The 25444-nt window shown below is 42.6% G+C and overlaps 1 protein-coding gene and 1 long non-coding RNA gene across 4 annotated transcripts in view; both read right to left on the bottom strand.

Annotated features, from left to right (window-relative positions):
• Window positions 1–23985, bottom strand: part of LOC116049191 (receptor-interacting serine/threonine-protein kinase 4-like) — a 35744-nt gene extending 11759 nt beyond the window's left edge. The window contains exons 1-8 of one of the 3 annotated variants that reach the window (XM_036000585.1): window positions 23813–23985; window positions 23564–23732; window positions 23160–23315; window positions 20804–20952; window positions 20555–20604; window positions 18683–18835; window positions 18505–18587; window positions 18302–18394 (exon numbers count right to left, since the gene is read on the bottom strand). In XM_036000585.1, the coding sequence (XP_035856478.1) occupies window positions 18317–18394; window positions 18505–18587; window positions 18683–18835; window positions 20555–20604; window positions 20804–20952; window positions 23160–23315; window positions 23564–23732; window positions 23813–23970 (996 nt within the window). In that variant the 5' untranslated portion in view covers window positions 23971–23985 and the 3' untranslated portion in view covers window positions 18302–18316. Of the gene's footprint in view, window positions 1–18301; window positions 18395–18504; window positions 18588–18682; window positions 18836–20554; window positions 20605–20803; window positions 20953–23159; window positions 23316–23563; window positions 23733–23812 lie in introns of those variants that run through there. The other 2 variants (XM_036000584.1, XM_031298619.2) reach the window with 2 other exon arrangements.
• LOC116049168 lies at window positions 10904–14129 on the bottom strand. The gene is made up of 3 exons (XR_004104822.1): window positions 14079–14129; window positions 13411–13436; window positions 10904–10937 (listed from the first exon to the last, which is right to left on the bottom strand). It is a non-coding gene; the product is annotated as an uncharacterized LOC116049168 (long non-coding RNA).
• Window positions 23986–25444: the final 1459 nt, after the last annotated feature.

Genomic DNA, 25444 nt, shown 5'->3' with positions numbered 1-25444 from the left:
TTGTCAGCCACTGAGCAAAATTACTGCACCACCAGACGAGAACTTCTGGCAGCTGTCGAGTTCACCTCTCATTTCCGGCAGTACCTGCTAGGGAGATCATTCATCATACGGACTGACCACAGCAGCCTGCGCTGGTTGACTCGGATGAGGGAGCCTGAGGGCCAGCTCGCTCGCTGGCTGGAGAAACTGGCAGAGTACGATTTCCAGGTGATCCATCGCCCAGGGAGACACCACCAAAATGCGGACGCGCTCTCCAGAAGACCCTGCGGGACGTCGTGCCCATGCACGGTGCCAGAGCCTAGCCTCAGTAACCAGCTTCAGCACAAAGGGACTCAGTGCAACATGGCCGAGAGGGCAGAGGATACTGGGGAAACTCCTGCAGAGCAACCTCCAGTGGGGGTAGTGGTGCCTGAAGGTAGCTATGGAGGCAGCCCCGCAGTCGAGCCTAAGTATCTTCCAGTGGTTCAAGCTGGCTCTTCGTTCCATCCAGGTGTCTACAGGGTGAGTGAGCCAGCCCAAACCAACCTGTTCGGTGGCTGGACCCAAGAGCAGTTAATCAGTGCCCAAGAAGCTGACCCAGATATAGCACCAGTGAGGAAGTGGATGGACGAGGGGAGGGGCAGGCCACCCTGGGCTGACATAGCACCCTACAGCCCTGCCACGAAAGCCTACTTGTCACAGTGGAAAAGGCTCTACCAGAAAGACGGAGTTTTGCTGAGGAAATTCTATTGCACAGATGGAAGGGTGTTCTATCCACAGATCCTGCTGCCTCAAGAGTACCGCACCCCAGTGACAGAACAATTGCACGATGGCCTACTCGGTGGCCACTTTGGAGGAGAAAGGACCCTTGCACGTCTCAAAGCCCGGTACTACTGGTACAATATGAGAGATGACGTCACTCTGTGGTGCCGCACCTGCACCAGCTGTGCTGCGAAAGCCCGCCCCAAGAAAACACCTCAGGCCGCCATGGGCACGGTGCGGGTTGGTGCCCCCTTCGAACGGATCGCAGTCGATTTAATGGGACCATTAAATGAAACCAAAAGGCGCAACCGCTACATAATAGTGGTACAGGACTGTTTCAGCAAATGGGTGGAAGCCTATCCTGTTCCCAACGAACAAGCAACGACAGTGGCTGAAAAGATTGTTTCCGAGTGGGTGTGTAGGTACGGAGCTCCACAGTGCCTACACAGCGACCAAGGTACCAATTTCAAGTCAGCTGTGTTCCAGGAAATGTGTGAGCTGCTGGGGATCGATAAGACACGGACCACGTTTCGCCCACAGTCAGACGGCCAAGTGGAGCGCTTCAATGCCACCCTGCAGAAAATCATAGCCACCACTGCAGAACAATGTCATTGGGACTGGGACATTATGACTCCATATGCGGTCATGGCTTACCGTGCAACTAAACACAGTTCCACGGGCCTGACGCCTAATATGATGCTGTTCGGACGGGAAATTACAGAACCAGTGGATCTTGTTGCTGGGTTGCCACCTGACCCAGACAACACTACTACCCCTCCATCCTATGTTGTACAGCTGAGGGAACAGAAATATCTGACCAGTTGGCCAGGGAGGCGCTGGGAAAATCTGTCGAGCGTGCCAAACGACAGTATGACAAAAATGTTTGCAGAGTCCAACACAAGGTCGGTGATGCAGTATGGTTCCTGGTCAAAGTCACAAAGAGAGTAAAGAATAAAGTGCGGAAGTTCCTGCCTTCCTACGAGGGTCCGTACTTTGTCGTGGGTGTACTGGACCATTTGGTCTACCGGATTAAAAGGGCCCGAGGACGAAGATGAAAGTTGTTCATCACGACAAGCTCAAAGCCTACCATTCCAGGACAACACTAGACAATGACTGGATCTTTCAAGAGGCTGAAACGTGGGCACCAGTGGAGGCGCCACCCCCGTTGTCAGGCCCCAGCTCTTCAGAAATCGACATCAGTCCCCTTGACCTTTGGAGCACATCACCAGAGGCAGAGGACCCTGTGGTGGGGTCCCTTCCAGGTCTTTTCTCTCTACCACCATCGTCGGCAGCTTCACCGAGCAGCAGCCCGCTCCCTTGCCACCCCGCTGAGCCTTCACTGGATGAGGCTGGGGCCCAGCATAAGGCCAGGGGACAAGGGGCTCACGCCCTTTTGAACTCCACCCCTCGGCGTCGACCCCGGAGGGTCTGCAGAGCTCCTGACATGTTTGGTGACTGGATTGGTCACTGAGCATATTTGCCTGAGGTTGGGTGTAGGCGGACCGCTGCCCTCCTCAGAGGAAAAGAGTTCCAGTATAAAGAAATAAGAGACAGCAAAAAACAAAAGAGTTCCAGTATTGTCAAAAACAAAGAGTTCCGGTGTTGTACACAAATAACTTGACTATGCTGAGGTTAAAATTTGAAGTTGGTATGGGCTTAATATAATTGTTTATTATCAGTACGGTAGTATCAGTAACAGTCGGTAACCTGAATACTGATGGGCCGCATAGTTTTGTTATAGCATCCTGGGTATGTTTACTGCTAAGAACTTTATTGAGCATGGGTGTGAAAAACATGATGTGAAATGAATTTTTTTTAAATTTGGTTAACAGAATATATTGCCCTATTTTTGCACTTTAAATCCTGCACCCTGGAGTAACTTTACGCTAACGTTGAGTTGAGTGGTTAAAGTAATAGTCACATTTTTTCTCATTGAATGTATAAAACGAAGGAGTATGCAATATGCTTTAATTGACGTTTTATGGACATTGCCTTTTCACCTTAACTTTCCACTGGAGCAGGACCCCTTCAAGGACTATGGGCAACACAGGTTATGGTTGGGGATGTTTGTATAATGTATATAATAATTAATGTTTCCCTATGTACAGTGTAATGATGCTGGAGATATGTTAAAGGTTTAATCATCCTCCAGAGTGGGGGTAGTGTTGCAATCTCCGCCTCTCCCCCTCTGGCGGCTTGTTGAAAAAATGCGTATGTGTGACGTAGTGGGGCAGGTGTGTTCTGGGTAGTAAAAACAAAGTATAGCGTAAAAATCAGTCTGAGCTTTCGGCGCGAATGTAACAGTAACGCAGTGCATGCTCCAGTCCAACGCTAGCAAGAACAGCGCCTTTTGTGCCCGTGAATGTGTACCACTGTGAGTAATAAAGCCCGAGTTCATTACTGCAACTAATCGACGCCTCGCTGTTTTGTGCTTTGGCTCTGTTGACCCGGACCAGTAGACGCAAGTTACCTGCTACGAGCCAAGTTATTAGTTTGAAACCTGCTCGCTCCCAACTACGGTTCGGAGCGTGGAAGCTGAAAAGGTAACACACGGGTGGCAGTGAAGGTCAGGGGCCTCGACGGACCCGGGCAGTAGAGGCTGGCTCTGGGAAGTGGAACGTCACCTCTCTGTGGGGAAAGGAGCCGGAACTTGTGCGGGAGGTGGAGCGCTACCAATTAGACTTCTTCTCCCCAGACTGATAAGTATGCTTGTGTTCAAAATGAAACAAGCTTATACTGCACTGTCAATTTTATTCTTGTCTTTATTTAGTGGTATTTTTGAACAGATAACGGACATATTTCTGAGAATTTCTCCAACGCGGGTGTGACATAGATTAGAACTCAAAAAACATGGGTGTGACAATAGATTATCCATACAAGGACCACGTCTGTGAACTGGTCAGATTTAGTCTGTGAACTAGATCAATAAGAAAGACAACGTCTGTGAACTTGTCAGATATTTCTGTGAACTTATCAAGAGACAGACTGTGAACTGTCCCGGATTTAGCAAGGTTTACAGAGATTAAACTAAGCTTTGTAGCGACGGCTACATCGTAGTGAAAAGTAGAACTACTGCAATCTTGTAATGGGTAACGAAAACACCAAGTCACCTGAGCCAAAAGGACCTGTGGTCGGAGAAATGTTTTTTTTTTTTTTTTTTTTTTTTTTTTTTAATTTAAACCCAGGTTGCCGGTTTGTTTGCTGTTTTTTTGCCTCAGTTTAATATTCTGTTTTTGTATTTCGGTTTGAGTATGTTTTGGTGGTGCTTTTGTTAATAAACACACACATTGAAACTTGCAAAGCCTCCTCTCCAGTCGTCATTCGTGACATTTGGCAGTGGTGGGATAGTTTTCCATCTCTGAAGAAACTGGAGAAGCTGGAAAGATCAAGTCGACCCAACACCCGGAGTGTGAAGAAGGCCATGCTGAGTGACCAGGGGAAAGCCTTATGTGACCCAGGAGAACTGGTAAGCAACCAGGGGGCCATGGAGGGGCAGACCCTAGCTGGAGAGGATGGTGTTCATGGGGGTCCTGACCTAGAAGGATTCGACCAGCTCTACGCTTTAATTCGGAGGCAGATGCAAGCACGGGAGAGAGAGGCCTATAAGCAGGAACAGCGATGGAGAAGTGTCCAGGTACAGCTAAACCAGGTGCGGGATGAGATGGAGGCAGAGAGGCGGACAGCAGTCAGAGCAAGTGAAGAGCCTGATGACCAAAAAGAAAGGGGTTCATCGGCGAGGCTACCAGCTGCTGGTCCATTATCCGCTCCAGTCCATATTCCTCAGCGCCCGGAGGGGCCAGCAACCTGGGTCAGTTTTCGTTCCTACCCTCACCTATGGTCATGAAGGCTGGGTCATGACCGAAAGAACAAGATCCAGGGTAGAAGCGACCGAAATGGGTTTCCTCAGGAGGGTGGCTGGCGTCTCCCTTAGAGATAGGGTGAGAAGCTCAGTCATCTGTGAGGAGCTCGGAGTAGAGCCGCTACTTCTTTGCGTCAAAAGGAGCCAGTTGAGGTGGTTTGGGCATCTGGTAGGATGCCCCCTGGGCGCCTCCCTAAGGAGGTGTTCCAGGCATGTCCAGCTGGCAGGAGGACTCGGGGAAGACCCAGGACTAGGTGGAGGGATTATATCTCCAACCTGGCCTGGGAACGCCTCGGGATCCTCCAGTCGGAGCTGGTTAATGTGGCTCAGGAAAGGGAAGTTTGGGGTCCACTGCTGGAGCTGCTGCCCCCGCGACCCATCCCCGGATAAGCAGGCGAAGATGGATGGATGGATTTTGTCTGTAGTAATTTACATAATTACTGGAGATAGTACAAACCAAATATTACGTAATAGTCCAGAAATTCTACACGTTTTTTTTTTTTAATCAACAAATTGGATGTCTTCTCTTGCCATGAACCTACATTATCTAGAAATACAAATGACTGTGGTGTTCCCATTGCTTACACCTCCATTAGTTTGTGAAAAACAGGAAATCCACAGTTTTACTATAGTAAAGGAAGTGTTTTTCACATTTTCACAGCTGTGTATGTAACCTCAGACATCTTACCTGGACATGTTGGTATCTTAACTCTTTTACCTGTTTCTCTCAAACGTTACAATGTGTTTCATTCTTATATGGTGATTCTTTATTTCCAAAGAAGGCTGTATGAGCTTTCCCTATATACTGTATCTACAGTATGTGTTCCCTAACAAGTCTAAAGCAAGAAACCATTGGAATCCACCTGGGCTGAAATCCATTCTGTTTTGAATGTGTGGTTAACAGTTTTGACAGCAGTGTGTTAACATTTGAACAGAGTGCTGTAGATCCACCGTGTTGTGCATGTTATGGCTAAAGTCATGGGATAAGTGTGTAGAGTTTTGAAAACTGTGTTCAAGCAATGAAAAACGAACTAAAGTTTTGTCCACATGAACTGCTGCTGTGCAGACTGTAGTTAGAGTTTTGCACAAGTTAATCCAATTGTGCCCACTGTCGTTTAGCAATCGAATACAACTGTAAAATGAAAAGCTGGACTGACACTTTTAAAAACCTCTTTTGTTTTGAAATGCTTAGTCTAGAACAGCTTTTATTTATTAAACTCCATCCTTCAGACTCATATTCACATTTCACATATTTTGCAATTTGGGTGTGTGGTTTTGTGAATTTTGTTTTTTGATATAAACCAGCCTAGTTTGCAAAAATTGTGTTTTAGCAATTGGAAAAAAACTGTAAGACTGTACTCTCTATTCTGTCATATTGAGACAAGAGGACATGAAGAATAATTTAATGTTTGTCAAAATATGATTTCTTACATCGCTATGAATCTTTTTCCTGCAGCCGTATGTCGGACAGAGCAACGTGGATCCACACTTCAAGTGTCTCTTTGTGCAATTGAATGTTTTAACTGAACTTTTATTCTGAAAGTGACAATGTGACTTCCTGTTGATTGATTGATTGATTTTATTTGCCCATTTCATTATAAAATACGATACAACTATGCACCATACATTAAAAACAAAACAAAGTCAGGATAACACAATAAAGCCCTGAGGCTTATTTCCATTGTGGTGATGACTCTTTCTGTCAACAGGACTCAGAGATCTTCTGGACCGAATCGTTTCTCAGAGTAAGTTTAACGTCTCCACGGATTCATTCATTTATTTAAATTCACACATTCATTATTTTAGAGTTTCTCCGTGTTGCTTAAGTCACTCTGCAGCTGCTCGGCAATGTTTACTGTTGAAAGTTTCTAAAAAAGTATGGAAGAAAAACTTAGAAAACTTGTAGAAGAAGCGTGGGAAAAAAATTAGAACAAAGACTAGAAAGAAGCCTAGAGGAAGGGTAGAAAAAGTATAGAGAAAAGGTAGAAAAAAAACAATACATTCTCACTCCCATCACGTAAAATATGGACGCTCGGTCAGGTGCCTTTGGCGTTGTTATTGGTATGGTTGGGTTCAGGAAAACAATAACGGGATGGTTGGGTTCAGGAAAACAACAGGACGGTTGGGTTTATGAAAAGAAGAACGGGACAGTTGGGTTTAGGAAAAGAAGAAAGTGACGGTTGAGTTTAGGAAACGTGACATGTGGGACGATCCCCGGTCTCCTGGTTGAAAGTCCTGTGTTGCTGTGTTTTTTGACCAATCCACCACCCCTACCAACCTCCCTATGCAGGTTTTCGGGCTACTGTCCAAACGTCCGTATTTTACGAGTTCGGATTGAGAACAGGTTGAAAAAAAACTTAGAAATAAGGTAGAAAAAGTAGAAAAACCCGTAGAGATAAACTTTGTAAGTACAGTAAGTACCAGCCCACATAGACAACAAGTACGTCATGTAAACTTGTTTACAAACCAAAACTAACCGAATGTGTCAACACATGAACTTTGTTGCAGACGTTCAGGCTGAAAGGGTCCAGGAAATGTGACCTGGCTTCATAGCCGTAGTGTAGCGGGTAATGAGCTATCTTCAGTTATAGAAGATCTTTGATGACATCAGAGTGATGTCATTGTGACATCAGAGTAACGTCTGTGTTTGAAGGGTCAGATGTGAAGACAGACGGCTTCAGTCTGCAGACCTGCCGCAGCATCATCAGCCTGCTGGACGTATCCTCAAATACTGACTCAGGGATTCAATCAAATGACTCATTGATTGGTTGATTGGTTGATTGCTTGACATTAGTCTGAACATCAATTAGTCAGAAAAGTAAATGACAGAAGGGATTTTTTCAGTTTTTAAAGCTCCATTGGTGCTTGAGACTGGGCTGAAATGTGCCCTGGCCCACCTCTCTGAAACGTGGCCTGGCCCACCTCTCTGAAACATGTCCTGGCCCACCTCTCTGAAACATGTCCTGGCTCACCTCTCTGAAACGTGCCTGGCTCACCTCTCTGAAACGTGCCCTGGTCCACCTCTCTGAAACGTGCCCTGGTCCACCTCTCTGAAACGTGCCTGGCCCACCTCTCTGAAACGTACTCTGGCCCACCTCTCTGAAACGTGCCTGGCCCACCTATCTGGAACGTGTCCTGGCTCACCTCTCTGAAACGTTCCCCATCCCACCTCTCTGAAACAAGCCTGGCCCACCTCTCTGAAACGTGCCCTGGCCCACCTCTCTGAAACGTGCCCTGGCCCACCTCTCTGAAACGTGTAGATTTTGGATATCGCAATATCGTAATATGGCATAACTGTTTTTCAAGGCTGCATTACAGTAAAGTGATGTACTCTTCTGAACTTACCAGACGGTTCTAGCTGTTGTATTATTTGCCTTTTTCCCACTTAGACATTATGTCCACATTACTGATGATTATTTATCTAAAATCTAAGTGTGAAGATATTTTGTTAAAGCACCAATTGTCAACCCTAGAATATCACCGCAATATCGATATCAAGGTATTTGGTCAAGAATATCGTGATATCTGATTTTCTCCATATCGCCCTGCCCTAATCGGAAGTGGCCAAAAAAACTCCCAATCATCCCTCGGGCCAAAATGTAACACTTTTTTTTAAGATTATTTTTTCGGGCATTTCCCTTTATTAGATAGTGACAGATGATAGATCAGAAAGGGGGAGAGAAAGAGAGGGGATGACACGCATCAAAGGGCCGCAGGTCGGATTTGAACCCAGGCCGCTGCAAAGGACTCAGCCTACATGGGGCACACGCTCTTACTGGGTGAGCTAGAGGCCGCCCCAAAATGTAACACTTTAAGTCCAAAAGGAAAACTTTTGCGAAATGCAAAAAGCCAAAAGGCAACACTTATGCCATTTGGGAAGAACAACTGGGAACACTTTCCATTTTGGAAGGACACTTGGGAGGACAAGTGCTCCATTGAAAGGCTGCCAAATGGCCATGAGCCCAAGGACAGGCTAAAAATCCTGAATGGTAAAAGTGTTCCCAAACCATCTTCACCATTAGGGAGTGCAAGGGGGGGTGGGCAGGACGCATCTGTGGGCCGTGCAGGTCTCCTTTCCAGGCAACTTTACGTGCACTACCCCCCTGGAGTACCAGGGACACATTGGGAGGTGTTTGAGTCACTTTGGAACATGTGTAGAACTGTGTTGGTTTGGACATGCTAGCACTTAGCTTTCACGCAGGTGAAGGTAGACCACTCAAGATTGAGACCAAAATGTTCCACTTTCAGCTAGAGTCCTGGTTTTGGAGTATGTGGTTACCAGCTCTTTAAGGAGTAGAACTGTGCTAATTTTGACAAGCTAGCTATTTTATTTATAGTATCAAATCATAGCAAGTGAGTTATCTCAAGACACGTTACAGATAGAGTAGGTCTAGACCACACTCTATGATTTACAATTCCAGTAATTCCTTAACATTGCTGCGCAGGAAGGTAGACCACTTGGGAACACTTTTGCAATTTGGGAAGGACACTTGGGAAGAGTCAATGCCCCATTGAAAAACAGGCCAAATGTCCTGGGTTTTGCTTGTGGCCATGCGTTTTCAAAGTTTAAACTGTTTTTCTTCTCCAAAGATGTTCAGAACTCTGGACCAGAAGAAGGAGGGGAGGATCCAGCTGGACCTGAACATTATATATAAAAAACTAAAATAAGATAACATTGCTTTGAGTAACAGTTACACTGAGCAACAGAGGAATTTAGAAGTTCACAAATGGGATGGATTCTAATAACATTTGGGGGTCTGTTCCAACAATCACCACTCTGGTTTGGTTACAATAAACCCTTTATTCACCCATTTACATGTGGAGATATGCTGGCTCTATACACGCTAAAAGTAAAAAGTACTGATTATTTACATGGAGTCTGGTGGGTTTGGTGATGGTGTTTTCGGGGGTTAGAATAACAACCTGAAAGGTTACCCTTTTAGGGCTTGAACATACGAAACAAATTCATGATGAAATACATTAAAACTGTTTCTTTCAAATGTGACTATGTGTGTGAACATGGTCAGCTTGATGATGAAGGTACATGTGTGGGCACTCCATTCAGAGCCATGATAGGTTATTGATAAGTCACTCTCCGTAGATAAAAGTAAAAAAAAATGAATTGTAATTTGAATGTAACCAAACGTCTGTAATCTGTTGTATGTGATGTCTCTGCAGCCCTGGAAGGAACATGAACACTCTACTTAATATATATATTAGGGCTGGGCAAGTTAACGCGTTAACGCGTTGTCGCGTTAACTCATTAATTAATTAACGCAAACAATTATTTTATCGCGCATTAACGCAGTTTTTATTATTTATTTCATTATTGTAAAAGTCGGTTGCTCACAGGCTTTTATTTTGTAAAAGTCTGTAGCTGACTGCTGCCGCGCTTACAGGAACCAGAAAAGAAAAGAATTCTTCTTGCTCGGATAACTGCTGCCATTTCACCAGGAGGCATATACCAAGAAACCCGCTTCCTGGTTTAGACCTGCTTTTAAGAGACGGAGAATTTCCCCCGCAGAATAGAGGTGTGCTCTTACTGGCAGTCTTTGTAAATACTGCGCAATATATAATTAGGCACAATTTACGCATATTCTCCCACATTTTTGGGTGGAATTCCCACTTTCCCCATGACCCTCCCACAAACGCGTATTGAAAGCGCAACTTGTCTCTTCTCGTTAATGTGGCAGGCAATCTGCGATTTTACCCAAGTGCACCCTGTTTGTAAATAGTGGTTAATATCGTTTAAGTCAGTCTTTGTGAACAATTAACGCCTGGAAACAGGCGCAAATCGCTTAATAAATCTAGTCCAGAGACATTGAGGAACCATATGACCCAAACGCAAACCCAGGATAAAGAGGTTGAGTGAATGTGGTGTTGAAGGTGTAGAGGTGGATCAGAGAGTCAGAGGAGACTGAGTAGAAGGACAGAGAGCCAGCAGGATAGTCAACATACACTGCTACTCTACCAGAGACAGAGGAGGAAGAGAGAGGGAGGGATGTTCTGTTGTTATTGTGCCAGACATCGTAACGACCATCAGAGCACCACAGTCTCCAGGACTGATTATTACGTCCAAACCAACAGTCAGCACTGCTTCCTCTCCTGCTGATTCCTCTGTAACTCACTGCTATAGAAACCCTTCCTCCTCTCCTCTCAACCTCCCAGTAACAGCGACCAGTCAGACCATCTCTACACAGCAGCTGCGGACTGTCAAACCTCTCTGGATGATCAGGATATGGCTGATCCTCTCTCACCCATGTCACTGTCCTGTTGTTGTCAGACAGTTTGAGTTCTCTGTTCACTGTGTTTGTGTCCAGTGTGAGTGTACAGGAATCTGATGGAGAGAACGAGACACAACACAGCTGCAGTTTATAATAACATGATAAGTTAATGAAATTATATTTCATAATTTAATAATTAATAACTGGTTTATAAAGCATTAAATAACAATGTTTATAGATTATAAAATAAAACAGATTATAGCTTTAAAAACTCTTTATTAACTGTTAACAAGTTATAATCATCAAATACAACTTTATAATAACCATCCAAATAATGTTTATATATTATACGATTTATTAATCATTTACAAATACTTAACTACATAGAATATTATGATGTGAGCAACAATTAACTGTTAAAATAATATAAATTATAGCATAACTAATAATTAGAAACATTAATTATAATTTTGTTGTTAGTTAACAGTAAAATAACGATTTAGTTCTATAGCAGTTCCGTGACCATGGAGAGCAAAGGTTTGTTTCTCACTGGATTTGTCATCTATGAAGGTTAAAGAAAAAAATGTGCCGGGGTGCCCCTCACAAAAATGTGGGGAAATTTTGTGAGAGCCCTATATCCAAAATGGCTGCCATCAGCCAAGCTGGAAATTAACTTTTTAATGGTTTTGCCCACAGTGCTGCATAATACATGGTTTCTGAGACTATTTGGGTCAAGAAATTCATAAATAATGTAAATTGACCTATTTTTGACCTTCAAATTCAAGATGGCCACCAATTTTTGGCTCTTTAAATGTCAATTTTTCAAAATCGTCATAGAACCTTAATATTAGAATCAAATGAAAGCTCTGCTCATACGGAGTTCAGTATTTAATCTTGTTATAGCTCTCTGGCTGCACATATATAACATTTGTTTGATGGGCTCCTGTTGAGTTGCCTGTCAGGGTGTCAATCTTGAAGTCATCATTGTCAATAATAACAATAGCTGGCTAGCCATCTGCAATCTCCTGTGGGCAGGTTGCTGATGCCTCTACTTCCATCAAAGCCCAGTGGTCATAAAGGAGCAGCATGTCTGCATAGCTGATGCAGACACCACTCTTGTGTAGAGTGTCTACCAGATCTTTGCTTCACCCAGGTTGATAGCAGTGGTAGTGCTGAGGCTGTTGAAGTCAAAAACTTCAACAGCAACTCACACAATCTTCCTCAAGATGATCAATGCAAGGTAGCCAGGGAACAGTAGGTGTGTCTTTGATCATCTTCGATAGCCTTGGTGCCAAGTTCTGGAGAAGCTGCTCATCGCTGATGCCAAGGGATGAGACTGCAGCCTCAATGTAGTCACCTCCTCCCCCAACATCATAGACCCAATCACTTTTGTTAAGCTCACTTCTCTCTTTGAAGCCAATTTTCTCTTGATACTCATTAATGAGCAGGTCCTTGATGTAAGATGATTTTACATCACCCACTGCATAGCCATACTCACTATCTATGCGTTTGTAGTCTGCTAAAAGAGACTGTAATGGACGGCTCTCACGCTCAGTAAAGATGATAGAATCAACATGTCTAAAGAACAAATTCTTTGCCTCTGAGAGCGACACACTCTGGAGATGCATTGCATCATCTGGCTTGAAATGTGTATAGTGGATGTGCTTCATCCAACAGACATGGTGGTACATGATGTAATTTGGAAAAGGATCTGACGGATCTGATGTTGACTCAATGAGCCTTGTGAGACGTTAGCTAGCTACCTACCTTAGCTAACACTAATTATCAATGATAACTTCTGCACATAACATTATCTCTTTGCTGTCATACATTCATAATGATGAAATTCTCTTTGGACTAATGAATAATGTTGAGTATATATGAACTTACCTTAAACAAAGTGTCTCAATGCAGCAAGGGATTTTCCAGTGACATGAAACCGTGGAAACGTAAACATTAGAGAGAGAGCGTGTTCGCACATCATTTGGATGTGGGGCTGACTGATTGGGAGTGAGGTATGCTTTGTTGAATTACTGCAGAAGACAACTTTATCGATATTTTATGCCACTGAGAAAAAAATGACGTTTAAAGAGCCAAAAATGTGTATGCTTAAGTTTGTAGCTTAAAACAAGCTAGCACGGACCGCTTATTAAAAAATGAACAGACAGTTTATTAAAAAGATAGATTATAAAGACAGTCGCATTCTCGTATACAGGCGGCCGCCATCTTGGGAGCTACTGTCTTTCTAAACTGTCTTTTTAATAAACTGTCTGGACCCGCATTATGCTTGTTTCAAGCTCCAAACACATTCGATTAGCATGAAAACGTGTCCCAGAGAGCGATCGAGTGGGTACACATCTGTTATTAACCCCTAGGTTTGTTTTGCGCCGGAATTGTCCTTTAAGTTAAATTAACTATTCATTTATCATTTATTAGTGATGGTTATTATAAAATGTTACTCAAAACACAGCAGCAGTTTATCATCAAACTCATCTGAAGGTTTTATTCTGTGCTCGTGTGCTGATGTTCATTTATATAAAGTTTAATAATGATCAGCTGTGTATTTAAAGAGACACTAACACTTACATTTCATCAGATCACGCCTCTGCACCCTGGAGGAAGAAACACAGTCAGAATGATTTTCTATCCAACATGAGTCCTAACTGCTGTTAGACATGATGCACAGTTCCTCAGTCTGTCAGAGAGACAGAGAAACTCATCTCAGTTAACTGGTCACTGGTATCTAAGAGGAACGGGAAGATAATCTAGAAATAATAAGAGACACAGACATCACTGATCTGCTCTGGTTTCATTAATGTCCTCCCACATGATAAAACATAATGTGAAATATGTATGAGACGTTTCTGCCAATCCATCCAATAGATGTTGAGATGTTTTTTACTTAAAGCTAAAAGTGTAAACCTGCTGGTGACTCAGAGGAACACTCAGAGGATCACTATGGATCAATCCTCTGGGGAATAAATGTCAGAACAAGATATTATCTCAACACATTTAGTAGTTGTTGAGATATTTCAGACTGGAACAAAGCGGTGGACTGACATAACTATCCCTAGAGCCATGCTGCTAACAGGACTAAAATGAGAATGATTCTTGATGTTTCCATTCTAAACTTCTGTATGTGTTTCCTAACTCAGGCCTACTCTCTCCTCTGAACAGAAATAAGAAGTTCTTCAGCTGAAGGACAAGAAATTAGAGGCACCTGCAGAGTTTGAGCTCTTGTTGTATGTTCATACCTGAGAGGGTCTACTCTCTGTTGTGGACCAGCAAGCAGATTCAATCCTCTCCCCTCCACTAGAAGATGAAGAATTCATATTTTATTAATCAAAGGAGGATAAATTACATTTTTCACTCTGTTATTTTAAACAGTACACACACACTGGCCGAGTCCACACACATGCAAACAGGACCTAATTAGTGGACTGCCGTTTTGAAGCCTTGAGTTTGACAGTTTGGCCGTTGCTGTCTTGGTTTTCTGCAACCAGATGTGATGATTTTGGACGAGAGGGTGGAGGATGACGGGGCCAAGCCAGTGTTGTTCATGGTGTTGTTACAGTGGTGTGTGGACATCCAATGAGAATATAATAATAATAATAATAATAATAATAATAATAATAATAATAATAATAATAATAATAATAATAATAATAATAGAGAGATGTCAGTCAGACAGGCAGATATACGAGCTGCTACCTTGGGGCGGCTGTGGCTCAGGTGGTAGAGCGGTTGCCTACTAATCGGAAGGTTAGTGGTTCAAATCCCTAGTCCTGCAGTTCCATGTAGAAGTGTCTTTGGGCAAGACTCTGAATCCTCAATTGCTCCTGATACTGTGCCATCAGAGTGTGAATGTTTATCTGATGAGCAGGTGGCACCGACTTCAACCATATAGATCTGGACTGGGCGAACCAGTTGAATCACTTCCACATCAGGTTCAACTGCCTAGCTCCAATGGCAGTGGTCTGTCCACCACCCACTGCTGACCCAGACACTGCTGGCTTGCCTGCCCAACCCACACCTCCCCCCTCACTCTCAGCGCAATTTTCTCAGTGGTGGATTTTCTTCACGGTGGTGGACCGTGTAGATGCTGCGGTCCTTTAATATCTGCAGCAAGCTCCTCTGGATGTTTTACCAGTCTGTTTTTGGGTCCCAGAGACCTGTGCTGCGATTGAACGCGTTTGAACAAGCTAATACAAAATGTAAATAAACTACACTTTTTTACAGTGTGTTAATTTACCATCCTCCTGGCCCGGCAGGCGTCTTTCTTACTGATTTTACTGACTTCCTATCGTCTATCATCAAACTGGAGAAGGTCTTAATTATTGGAGACTTTAACCTACATATTGATGATTCTACATGTAACACAGCTGCTGACCTCCTTTCTATCACAGACTCTTTTAATTTTACTCAGCATGTTACCGGACCTACACACATTAAAGGTCACACCCTGGACCTTGTCTTTTCTCTTGGTCTAGATACTGTATAGTAAATGCACGTGTGGAAGATGTTCTTGTGAGTGATCATAGCTGTGTGGTCTTTGACATTAACTTTCCTCTAGATCCTCCGCCCCTGAGAATTAGGGCCCGAAGGCGGATTATTAATCATGATGCTGCTGAGAGGTTCTCTGCCTTGTTCGACCCATGTTCTCTGTTGGGATGCAGTGATGCAGATGTGTTTATCCAGTCTTTTAATAGTCAGTGTTTAACAATTTTAGATAAAGTAGCACCAGTTAAATGAAGCATTATCTCCTATAAAAAACCTTGTCCTTGGATTGATGAAGCAATCCAGAGTTTTAGGAGAAATTGTAGAAAAATTGAACGTCTTTGGAAATCTTCTAAACTTGAGGTTCATAGGCTTCACCTTAAAGAACTCAGGGTTACTTTAAACGAGATGCTGAGAAAGGCGAGAACTTGCTTCTTTTCTCAGCTTATATCCTCGAATAAGCACAATCCCAGAATCTTATGTGACACCATTAATGCATTGGTGTCTCCTTCTGGCCCTCAAGCAACTGTCTCATCTAAATCGGACTGTAATTAATTCCTCCACTTTTTTGTAAATAAGATCAGAGATGTTAGGGCAAACATCTCATCATCACTTTCTCAGAACTCTGCCTGTCTTGTCTTCGACTCATTCTTGGTCCATTTTTAAACCTGTGACATTACATGATATCACCACTCTGCTACATACTTTGAACCCCTCATCTTGTCCTATGGATGTTGTCCCTACTGTGCTATTTGTACAAGCTTTTGACTCCATTGGCCCCTTTATTGTTGAGATGCTTAATACTTCCCTTTTAACTGGTGTCGTTCCTAGTTTTTTTTAAAAAACATGCTGTTGTTAAGCCTGTACTAAAAAAGCCCAGTTTGGATCCACTACAACCTAAGAACTACAGGCCAATATCCAAACTTCCATTCATGTCAAACATTTTAGAAAAAGTTGTAGCAGAGCAATTCACCCTTTACCTAGAGAATCACGAGTTGTCACGAGACAAATTCCAGTCTGGTTTCTGTAAAAAGCATTCTACGGAAACGGCACTACTTAAAGTTTCTAGTGATATTATGATATCAGCTGACTCTAAGGAATATAGAGTTTTGGTCCCATTGGACCTTTAATCCGCTTTTGACACTATTGATCATACCATTATGATAAATAGACTTCGTGATCTGGTTGGGATGTCTGGATCAGTTTTAAAATGGTTTTCATCCTACCTTTCTGGTAGTAGTTTTAGTGTTTATGTGAATCAGATCATGTCTGAAACTGCAGAGTTGTTGTGTGGGGTACCTCAGGGTTCTGTCTTGGGACCTATTCCGTTCCTTTTGTACATATTTCCTTTACGACAGATAATTAGTTAATTTAGCTACATATCTTACCATCTGTATGTGGATGATATCCAACTGTACTGCTCGTTTAAGGAAACTTTTTTAACTGCTTGACTAGTATCAAACAGTGGTTATATGACAACTTTTTGCTTCTGATGTCAGATAAAACAGAAACACTAATTATCACCCCTGAAAGTCGAATCCCTCAGATAAAGCAGCACATTGGTGATTTACGCTCATCTGTCCAGCTGAGCCTCAGGAGCTTAGGTGTTGTTTTTGATTTAGCCATGTCCTTGGAGCTCCACTCCAAACAATTAGTTAGGAACTGTTTCTTTCAACTGAGAAATATTTCCAAATAAAGAACACTGTGACTAAGGCTGAGTTGGAGATGATCATTAATGCTTTCATTTCTTCATGTTTAGATTACTGTAACAGTCTTTTTACCTGTCTGAGTAAGAAGGAGCTTTACCGTCTCCATGCTGTTCAGAACTCTGCTGCAAGGCTTTTAATGCACATTAATAAAAGAGCTCACATTAACAAAACAGCACACATCACACCTGTTTTAGCAGCACTTCACTGATTGCCAGTCCAGTATAGAATTCAATTTAAAATCCTGGTCATTACTTTTAGAGCCCTGCATGATCAAGTTCATCCATACATCTCTGACTTGATACAGCTTCATACTCCCACCCGTAGTCTGAGGTCATTAGGTCAGAGGCTATTAGTGGTTACCCACACTCAGTTTAAAACTAGAGGGGACCGATCATTCCAAGTAGTGGCTCCTAGGCTGTCTCTCTCTCTCTCTCTCTACGTTGTGTGAATTCTGTCGAATCTTTTAAAAAGCAATTAAAGACTGCTGTTTTGCAGGCTTTTAGTTAGTCAAGGTTTTTTTTTATGGTTGTTTGTTATGTTTTGTATTTGTATTTAAATGTTCTTGTATTTTAATTGGTTGTATTGTATTACATTTTATTGTGAAGGACTTTGTGATTTTTATCTGTGAAAGGTGCTATACAAATAAACTTTACTTACTTACTTACTTACTTCCCCATTCTTATAACACAAAGACATCCTGTCAGAGCTTCCTGTATTTGGTCCGAAAGTCCAAACCATCCAAAAAATGCTTTCACACTAGAAACGAACAGGACCATGGTTCAGCTTGACTACCTCTTTTGGTTGGACCAAATTTTGATGTGGTCTTTGAGGTAAGATGTGAGCAGAGAGAGTGCAGAGCCTGAGACACCCAGATCCTGAAGGGTGGAAATGAGGATGGGATCTGCTTGTTCTCTGTGTCAAAGGCAGTAGAAAAGTCCAGAAGGATCACCACTCTTCTGGACTTTCCAAAATATTATCGGACCGAATTGTATAAATTCTTTTTGTGAAATAAGTCATTCCGCTTAAAAACTATTTAGCTATGGCGGAGCCTACGGGGTAAACACAACTTTAACTAACTTTTGTTAGGTTGTGATTGGCCAGAGTATGCACGCAAAGTAAACAGTAAAGACAGACAAGGCCGGACGGTAAAACCAGCGTTAGTCCCGCCCATGGTGCTGATTGGATGATCGATAGTCATTGACCCAATGTTTTTTTAACTGCCAGACGATTAATCAGTAAACTTGGTGTCAGACGGATTCGAAGGTCTGGACCCAGGCAACAGTAGTTTATGAATACAGACCTGGAGCCTCAGTGATTTGATCCCTCTGAACCTGCTCCTCCATGCCTTCTTCTTCCTTTTGGTCCTGGAAAGAGAAAGAGAATGAATGAAAACAACAATGATTTGCTGCATTGTGTCAAAATGTTATAGTGTCTCAGCGTGACTTCAGTGTTTATGAAGAGATTTGTTCCTCACCAGTTTCATCAGAACTTCATAGACAGCTTTATTGATTGCATGTTTGTGCATCTTGAACAGTTTTTCTGTCTCAGTTGTACACTCTGTTGTAGACAACATAGAGTAAAGAATGTAACGTTAGAGCCAAGCATCACAAGCAATTTTTCAGTTTCAGAGGTAAATTAAATATTTTCCTCACCAAGGGCTTTGGGCCTTCGTTCAGGTTTATGATCCCAGCATCTCTTCATCAGTCCTGTCAACTCTGTCAACCCGGCAGCATCGCCCTTGATATCATCCAGCTGTGGGCGGTCTCCCAGCGGGACGCGCAACATCACTATTTCGGGCTTTGCATCTACATTGGAGGAAGAATTAAAAAGGCTGTCAGAGTGGCCTTGAGGTTAAATGAGACCTTAGTAATACCTGAATAGACGGTCTGGACTGATGATTATGTAAAGGTTCAGGTTAAATCCTGCTAAATGGGTCAACTCTGCCACCTGCTGTTGTAAATTTCATTGAGTAGAGCTGTAACAATTCCAAATTTGACTGTACAATTAATTGTCTCAGAAATAATTACGATTAACAAAATAACTCTTTTAGTCCAATGTATTTATTTATTTATGTATATTACTTATATCACTTTTCGAACAAATGAATCCCATGATACATCTTTTGTTACATCAATGTCATGTGACCCAGATAATATAATAACACAAGTACAGAGTCTATAAAGTAAACCACGCCTCTTTATAATCATAAAAAATATTGTATTTTGTTCTTAAATTAACATAAAATTGACAATTACCATCAACAGTCATGGACCTTAGGACCTTAGCTTATATCAGCAATTAATTGTGGTTAAACAAAGAAACTGTGATTATGCCTAGTATTGAGTAGCAGTAGCAAATGACATGCTGTCCTGTAGAACTGTTTGTACATATATGAAAAGTAAAGCACTGTAATTATTTATTTCCCATATTACTGGCAGCACCACAGTGACGTGTGCTGTCAGGCAGCGCCATCTACACTTACAGAGGCCTGACGTTCTTGCACCATGTGTAAGTATGCAAACAAAACACTCAAATGAGAAAACTCTAAGATAAAGGTAGAAGATGTTTTGAGCAGTGATAGTGAGAGAGGCTAAATCAGTCCCTCCAGGATTTCACGATTTCGCAATCACAACAATTCACGCAAATTCAACCAATCACCGTGAATTTGGTGCGACTCACAATTTTGACCACCGCAACATTACCGCAAATTTGACCAATAACCTGTTTGCCGTGACTTCAACCAATCACAGCAGTTCCACGTGCCAGACGTTGCGTCAGTATGTGACGCTGAGAGCCAATGACCAAGCGGAAGTGAGAACGGGTTGACATAACACACGTACGCCGCCAAATTCATTTCTTTGTTTCTGATGTGAAGACGAGACGTGTGTGACTCGAACATCTCACATTTACCAACTAAATTTACAGCGAAAGACCGTGGAAACATTTCAGACCGTCCTGCCAACCTGTAAACATTTTAACATCAATGTACGCTGTTACGTTTTTTCACTCTAAAGTCCCTGAAAGCTGCTGTTGTTGTTGTTTGGAAAAACCGGAGATGAGACGTACACAATGATCTAAATTGAGGACAGCTACACATGTTATTGTAAGTGCAATGATAAGTTAAAGTCCAATAAGTGCTTTATCAAACCGTATGAATGTGTGTCACAGGATAGGAAATTAAGTAACAATGTAAAGATCAACAAGCCACTGACACATATGTTCAAATTTGATACATTCAATAAATTATTATTTTTTTTGTCTTAAATCCACCTTTCCCTCCTTTTTCATTTTATACCAACATTTGCAGCATCCGGAGCCTTGTTGGTTACTAGGAAAACTCCGCCCAGAGTAGTTTTATTCTCCCCAAAATAAGTTTCCTTTTTATTTTTAAAGAAGTATAAAAAAAAAAAAAAATTCAGTCTCAACTTCATTGCAACAAAAATACAAAAGACATCGCAACTTTTTCGTAATTTTTTACAAAAGCTCCTGCTGGAGGGACTGCTATAGACACAACAGTCACTTACATTCATATGGTTGTTTCCCTGTGACAATGGACCAAAGGAGTATCCCATAACTGAAAGACAGACAAAGAGAGTTTCATGTCAGGATTATATCATAACAATCACACCCTGGTTGATTGCTGGTTGATTAGTATCCCAATCCTATATTAGTAAACAATTCCCTCTCCTGTTAAAGGACTAATTATTAGTATATTATTTATTAAATGATAAATAAAACACTTTTATGCAAGTGCTGGTTCGATGCTCTTGTACCTGTAGATATCAAAGGCTCTGGTAGGTTTGTATGATGTGCTTTTTAAAGCCTCTGGTGGCATGTAGTTAATCGTCCCTCCTAGTGATTCACTGTTCTTGGAAACCTGTGTGACGCTGCAGGAAATCTGGGCAAGGCCAAAATCTGTAAGCTGCAGAGAGAATTAGCAAAGAGAGGAAGGAGTTAGAAGAGGTTCTTTATTTGGTAACACTTTATTTGAAGGGGTATGCAGAAGACTGACATTAAACCAGTCAGGAACATGAAAGAGACTTTATGAATGTTCATGACTGTTGTAATTAAAAGTTATTTGGCAAATTATGACACTTTTAATGCTAACTTAGCATTGTTTGAAATGTTTGTGTTATGACAACTTGACATTAAAAACAACATAACCTGTCATAAATTCCACATCTGGCTGCAGATGTTTGCCTGATGTGTTTAGGATTCTGGTTTGAGGAATTTGCTTTCAGTTGTTATGTTTTTAGTGTTTTGTGTATTTTGTGTTTGATTGTACTGTATGTGTGGTTGTACTGCTGCCTGTCTTGGCCAGGACACTCTTGAAAAAGAAACTTTTAATCTCAATGAGTCTCTTCCTGGTTGAATAAAGGTAAACTAAAAAGAAAATTAAAAAAAAAATTGGCATAGTAGGCCTCATTATCAAACTTTAAGAAACTATTTAGTTTTGTGTTAACATTACATTAAACTGTCATTAAAGCTTTAATGCGTAACTTTTTGATATTATTGACCGTCCGTTACATTCAAGCCATTGCCAAATGAGTTGCTAGAAAGAGAAATTAAAACTATTAGCTCCACAAAACTCTCTCTGTGGGTTGGTTTTTACATTGGCCGTCATGAGACTGTTAGGGTTAGACAAAGACCTTGACAAACTGGTAGTGGGGGTGAACTGGGAACATCTGGAGGAGGCCCCTGTTTGAGAGATCTTTAACTCACACCTCTGGCGGACCTTTCTGGCTTCCCTGTGAAGGTTGGGGACATTGAACCCAAGTGGGCAATGTTCAAAGCTTCCATTGCTGAAGCTGCGACGGGGAGCTTTGGTCTCAATTTCTTAGGATTCTCAGATTGAAGAGAAACAAGATTTCGCAAGATCCAGGAGGGGGGCCTGGGAGTATGCCAATTACATGCCCATACATGTGCTTTGTGGATTTGGAGAAGACGTATGACGAGGTCCCCCGGGAAATACTGTGGGAGGTGCTGCTATCCAATCCATATATATCTAAAGCGAGAGCTGTGTCTGGGGGGCTTAGTAGTAAGTTGACTCGTTCCAGGTGAGGGTTGGCCTCCATCAGGGTTGCACCTTTTCAACAATCCTGTCTGTAATATTCATGGACAGGATATCGAGATGTAGTCGTGGTGGGGAGGGGTTGCAGTTCGTGAGCTGGAGATTTCATCGCTGTTTTTTGCAGATAATGTGGTCCTGATGGCATCATTGGTCTGTGACCTTCAGCACTCACTGGATCTGCGCCCATGGAGCCAGGTTGGGCACACAAGATTCTCACTCCCAGCGCATCAATTCAAATTCAAATTCAAATCAAAAACACTTGGTCGGTAGAGCCCTGCAAACCCGTCGGGGCCCAACGGGGCACGACAGGCTAAGCCCATTCGGGCCGGGCTCGGTGATTGTTGTTGGTCTCGGGTCGAGACGGGTTCGGGCTGAAAAAATTGCAGGCGTTGTCGGGCTGGGGTCGGGTAGGGCTTGAACACCGCGGGCCAGGGCCAGGTTAGGGCTGGAGTTTTTGGCCCGTGCAGGGCTCTATTGGTAGGTTCATTTGGCAGTTGTTACTAACGCAAATAATCTGCTTCAGCATCAGGACTCTTGGCATCACTTTTTGACCCTCTGAGTCGGGACCGGTTTGGCGTTAAATGTATGTAAAAATGTACTTTTAAGTGACGCGCGGGACAAGAACAGGACATGAACCCCGGTCTTCTAGGTGAAAGTCCTGTGTTGTTTGACCCATCCACACCCACCCACCCACCCCCCCCCACCCCCCCACCCCCCCCACAACCAGTCTCCTTACAAGGATTTTTGGTCTTTAATACTATTCATTACCATTGTAGCTGTTCATGCTACAGTTTTATCATGAGCATTTCGGTTGAGGTTGCTGCTCTGCCCGCCTGGAGCAGAGGCCTGGAGTTTGGCTCTTGACTATATGTAAAACTATTTATACCATATATTATCAAGTATCAAGTTGCAAAATGTAAGAGAAACCCATGTCTGTATCTTTTGGGTTTACAATATGTGTTTATCAGGCTCCATTTAGTCTCCAGAGATGGTGAAAACTATTGTAATAGTATAAAGTAAACATGAGGCCTGGCCTCCCCTCAAAGCCTGGGACTCACTTTGGCATTGAGAGCGTCATCCAGCAGCACATTTTTGGGCTTCAGGTCCTGGTGGAGCACGGGACGGGGCAGACTGTGGAGGAGGTTTATACCCAGAGCCACTTGGTGAGCCAGTCTGAAGACCAGGGGCCAGGGTGGAGTTCCCCTCAAAGCTTCCTGTAAGATTGTTTCCAGAGTTACAGATCCACAAATAGTGGAGATAGTGAGCTACACATATAGTCTACACTACCATTCAAAGGTTTGGAATATGATGTTATATTAATGTTCTTCTTTTCTTTAATAATGACTATTTGAACATAAAACGGTATAACTCAGATAACAAATGTATTATATATTATTTATTTATTCTTTGTTTATTGCTACTCTAAGTAAAAGATATGATTAGTTGTTCCATCCCTGGTTACCTGTAGGGAGGCCAATGATCCTCTCTCCATGACCTCCATTACCACACCAAGTTGTGTTGACCTGCCAGAGGAGGGGGTTCGACCCTTGAAGACCCCTCGGACAGCCATAACATGCGGGCTGGTGGCTTGACGCATCATCTTGATCTCATGCATCAAAGACTCCTCATTCCTGTGCATGTTTGTTTGCATTATGAGTAATTCACACAACTTTATGTAGTTATAAACAGGAAACCCTTTGTAAGCACTTACCCCTCGCCCTGAAGAAGCAGTTTAATGGCCACGTCAACGCCCCACTGATGATGCCTGGCTTTGTAGATTTGTCCAAAACTCCCAGAGCCAATCACCTTCCAGTCCCTCAGGCTGGAGTCTTCAACAAACTGGCTGGAGTCTTCACCAAACTGTGCCATAGTTCACTGGAGGAACAAATTATTGGTATAATCAAACCCTGAGTCCAGTTTAGACTAGGGATGCACCAATACCGATGCCAGTATCGGGTATATATCGGAAGAGGAGCAATGCCAGCCGTTTGGAGATTTTTTACTGTAAAAAAATAACTAGGCTCTTGCCCAATACATGATTGCACTTGACGACCAGCCATTGTCAGTCGTTAATAATACTGGGTTTCCACGTTTTCTTGTCTTCTCAGTGTACTGGAGCCGAGAGAGTCCCAGCCGTCACCACATCACAGAAACCGTGTTTCCAAAGATGCGTTTGTAAAAAAGCACATCAGCAGCCTGTTGCCCGTAAACTTCACCACTGATATTTGGAGAAGCGGTGTTAGCCCAATGTCTCTCATCACCTTAACGGGTATAAACATGAAGAAAGCCATATTTCAATCTGCTCTGTCTGCATGATGCAGTTTCTAGACAGCGCTGTTTTAACAACCACAGTGCTACTCTGTAAATAGCAGAGATGTTCACAAGTCATTTTTTGGAAGTCCAAGTCGAGTCTCAAGTCTTTGAGCTTGCGTCCAAGTCAAGTCTCAAGTCTTTGAGGGGCAAGTCCAAGTCAAGTCTCAAGTCTCTGGCCATCTGATCTGTCCCTAACACTGTATTGTTACATGTTATGAATTCAAAGCATGTCCTGTAGCTACCATCCATACAGTACAGTATCAAAATCAGTTGTAGGATAACTTTATGGGGTCTACTGCATGTATTTTTCAACATTTTGGTATCGGACATCATATAGTCTAATCTTCTGCTACTTAACACATCCCTCTAGCCCTCGGACCTGGTGAAATATTAACCTAAATCTGTCACATCATATGGATACAACTATAAGGATACAATTAGCCTGTTCCCAGCATTAGCTCGTCACTTTGAGATGGTTAGCTTGTTGCCTGTGACAATATATGCTAAATATTACGTCTCTTTCACATTGCAAGTGACTGACCTATCTGGGTGCGTTTTGAGATGCCTGATGAAGTTTGACGTTGTTCATTTGGCATCATTTATCTTGGTGCCACACACCTTGCCTGTCGCTATTCGCTTACTGTCACTGTTTACCAAGTTATTGAAAGCAAAACTAATGACAAAAGGCACAACTCCAGGAGGACTTGGTGTCGCCATCGTCAATGCATTTTTTGATATGTGAGTGCGTGCACATAGGCATAGCGCATGCGTTCCGTTGCACATTATGGCAATCGGCAGGGAAGGGGACATGCAGCTCGTCATACGTTTCCCCAACGTATATGCGCCAATAAAAGAAAATAGAAATACATGAATACATTTAGATTTAAAAAGCAATCATTGCATGAAAACAGGTTGTTGACGAGTGTCGAAGCTCGAGTCTGAGTCAAGTCTGAAGTCTTTTGGGTCAAGTCGCAAGTCATGTCTGAAGTTACTGTTTGTGCGAGTCTCAGACTCGAGTCCCCATCTCTGG

The sequence above is a fragment of the Sander lucioperca genome, chromosome 4, assembly GCF_008315115.2.
Source record: "Sander lucioperca isolate FBNREF2018 chromosome 4, SLUC_FBN_1.2, whole genome shotgun sequence".
Classification (NCBI taxonomy): Eukaryota; Metazoa; Chordata; class Actinopteri; order Perciformes; family Percidae; genus Sander; species Sander lucioperca.
The sequence above is the reverse complement of the archived record's forward strand: the minus strand, read 5'-3'. Positions and strand labels throughout refer to the sequence as shown.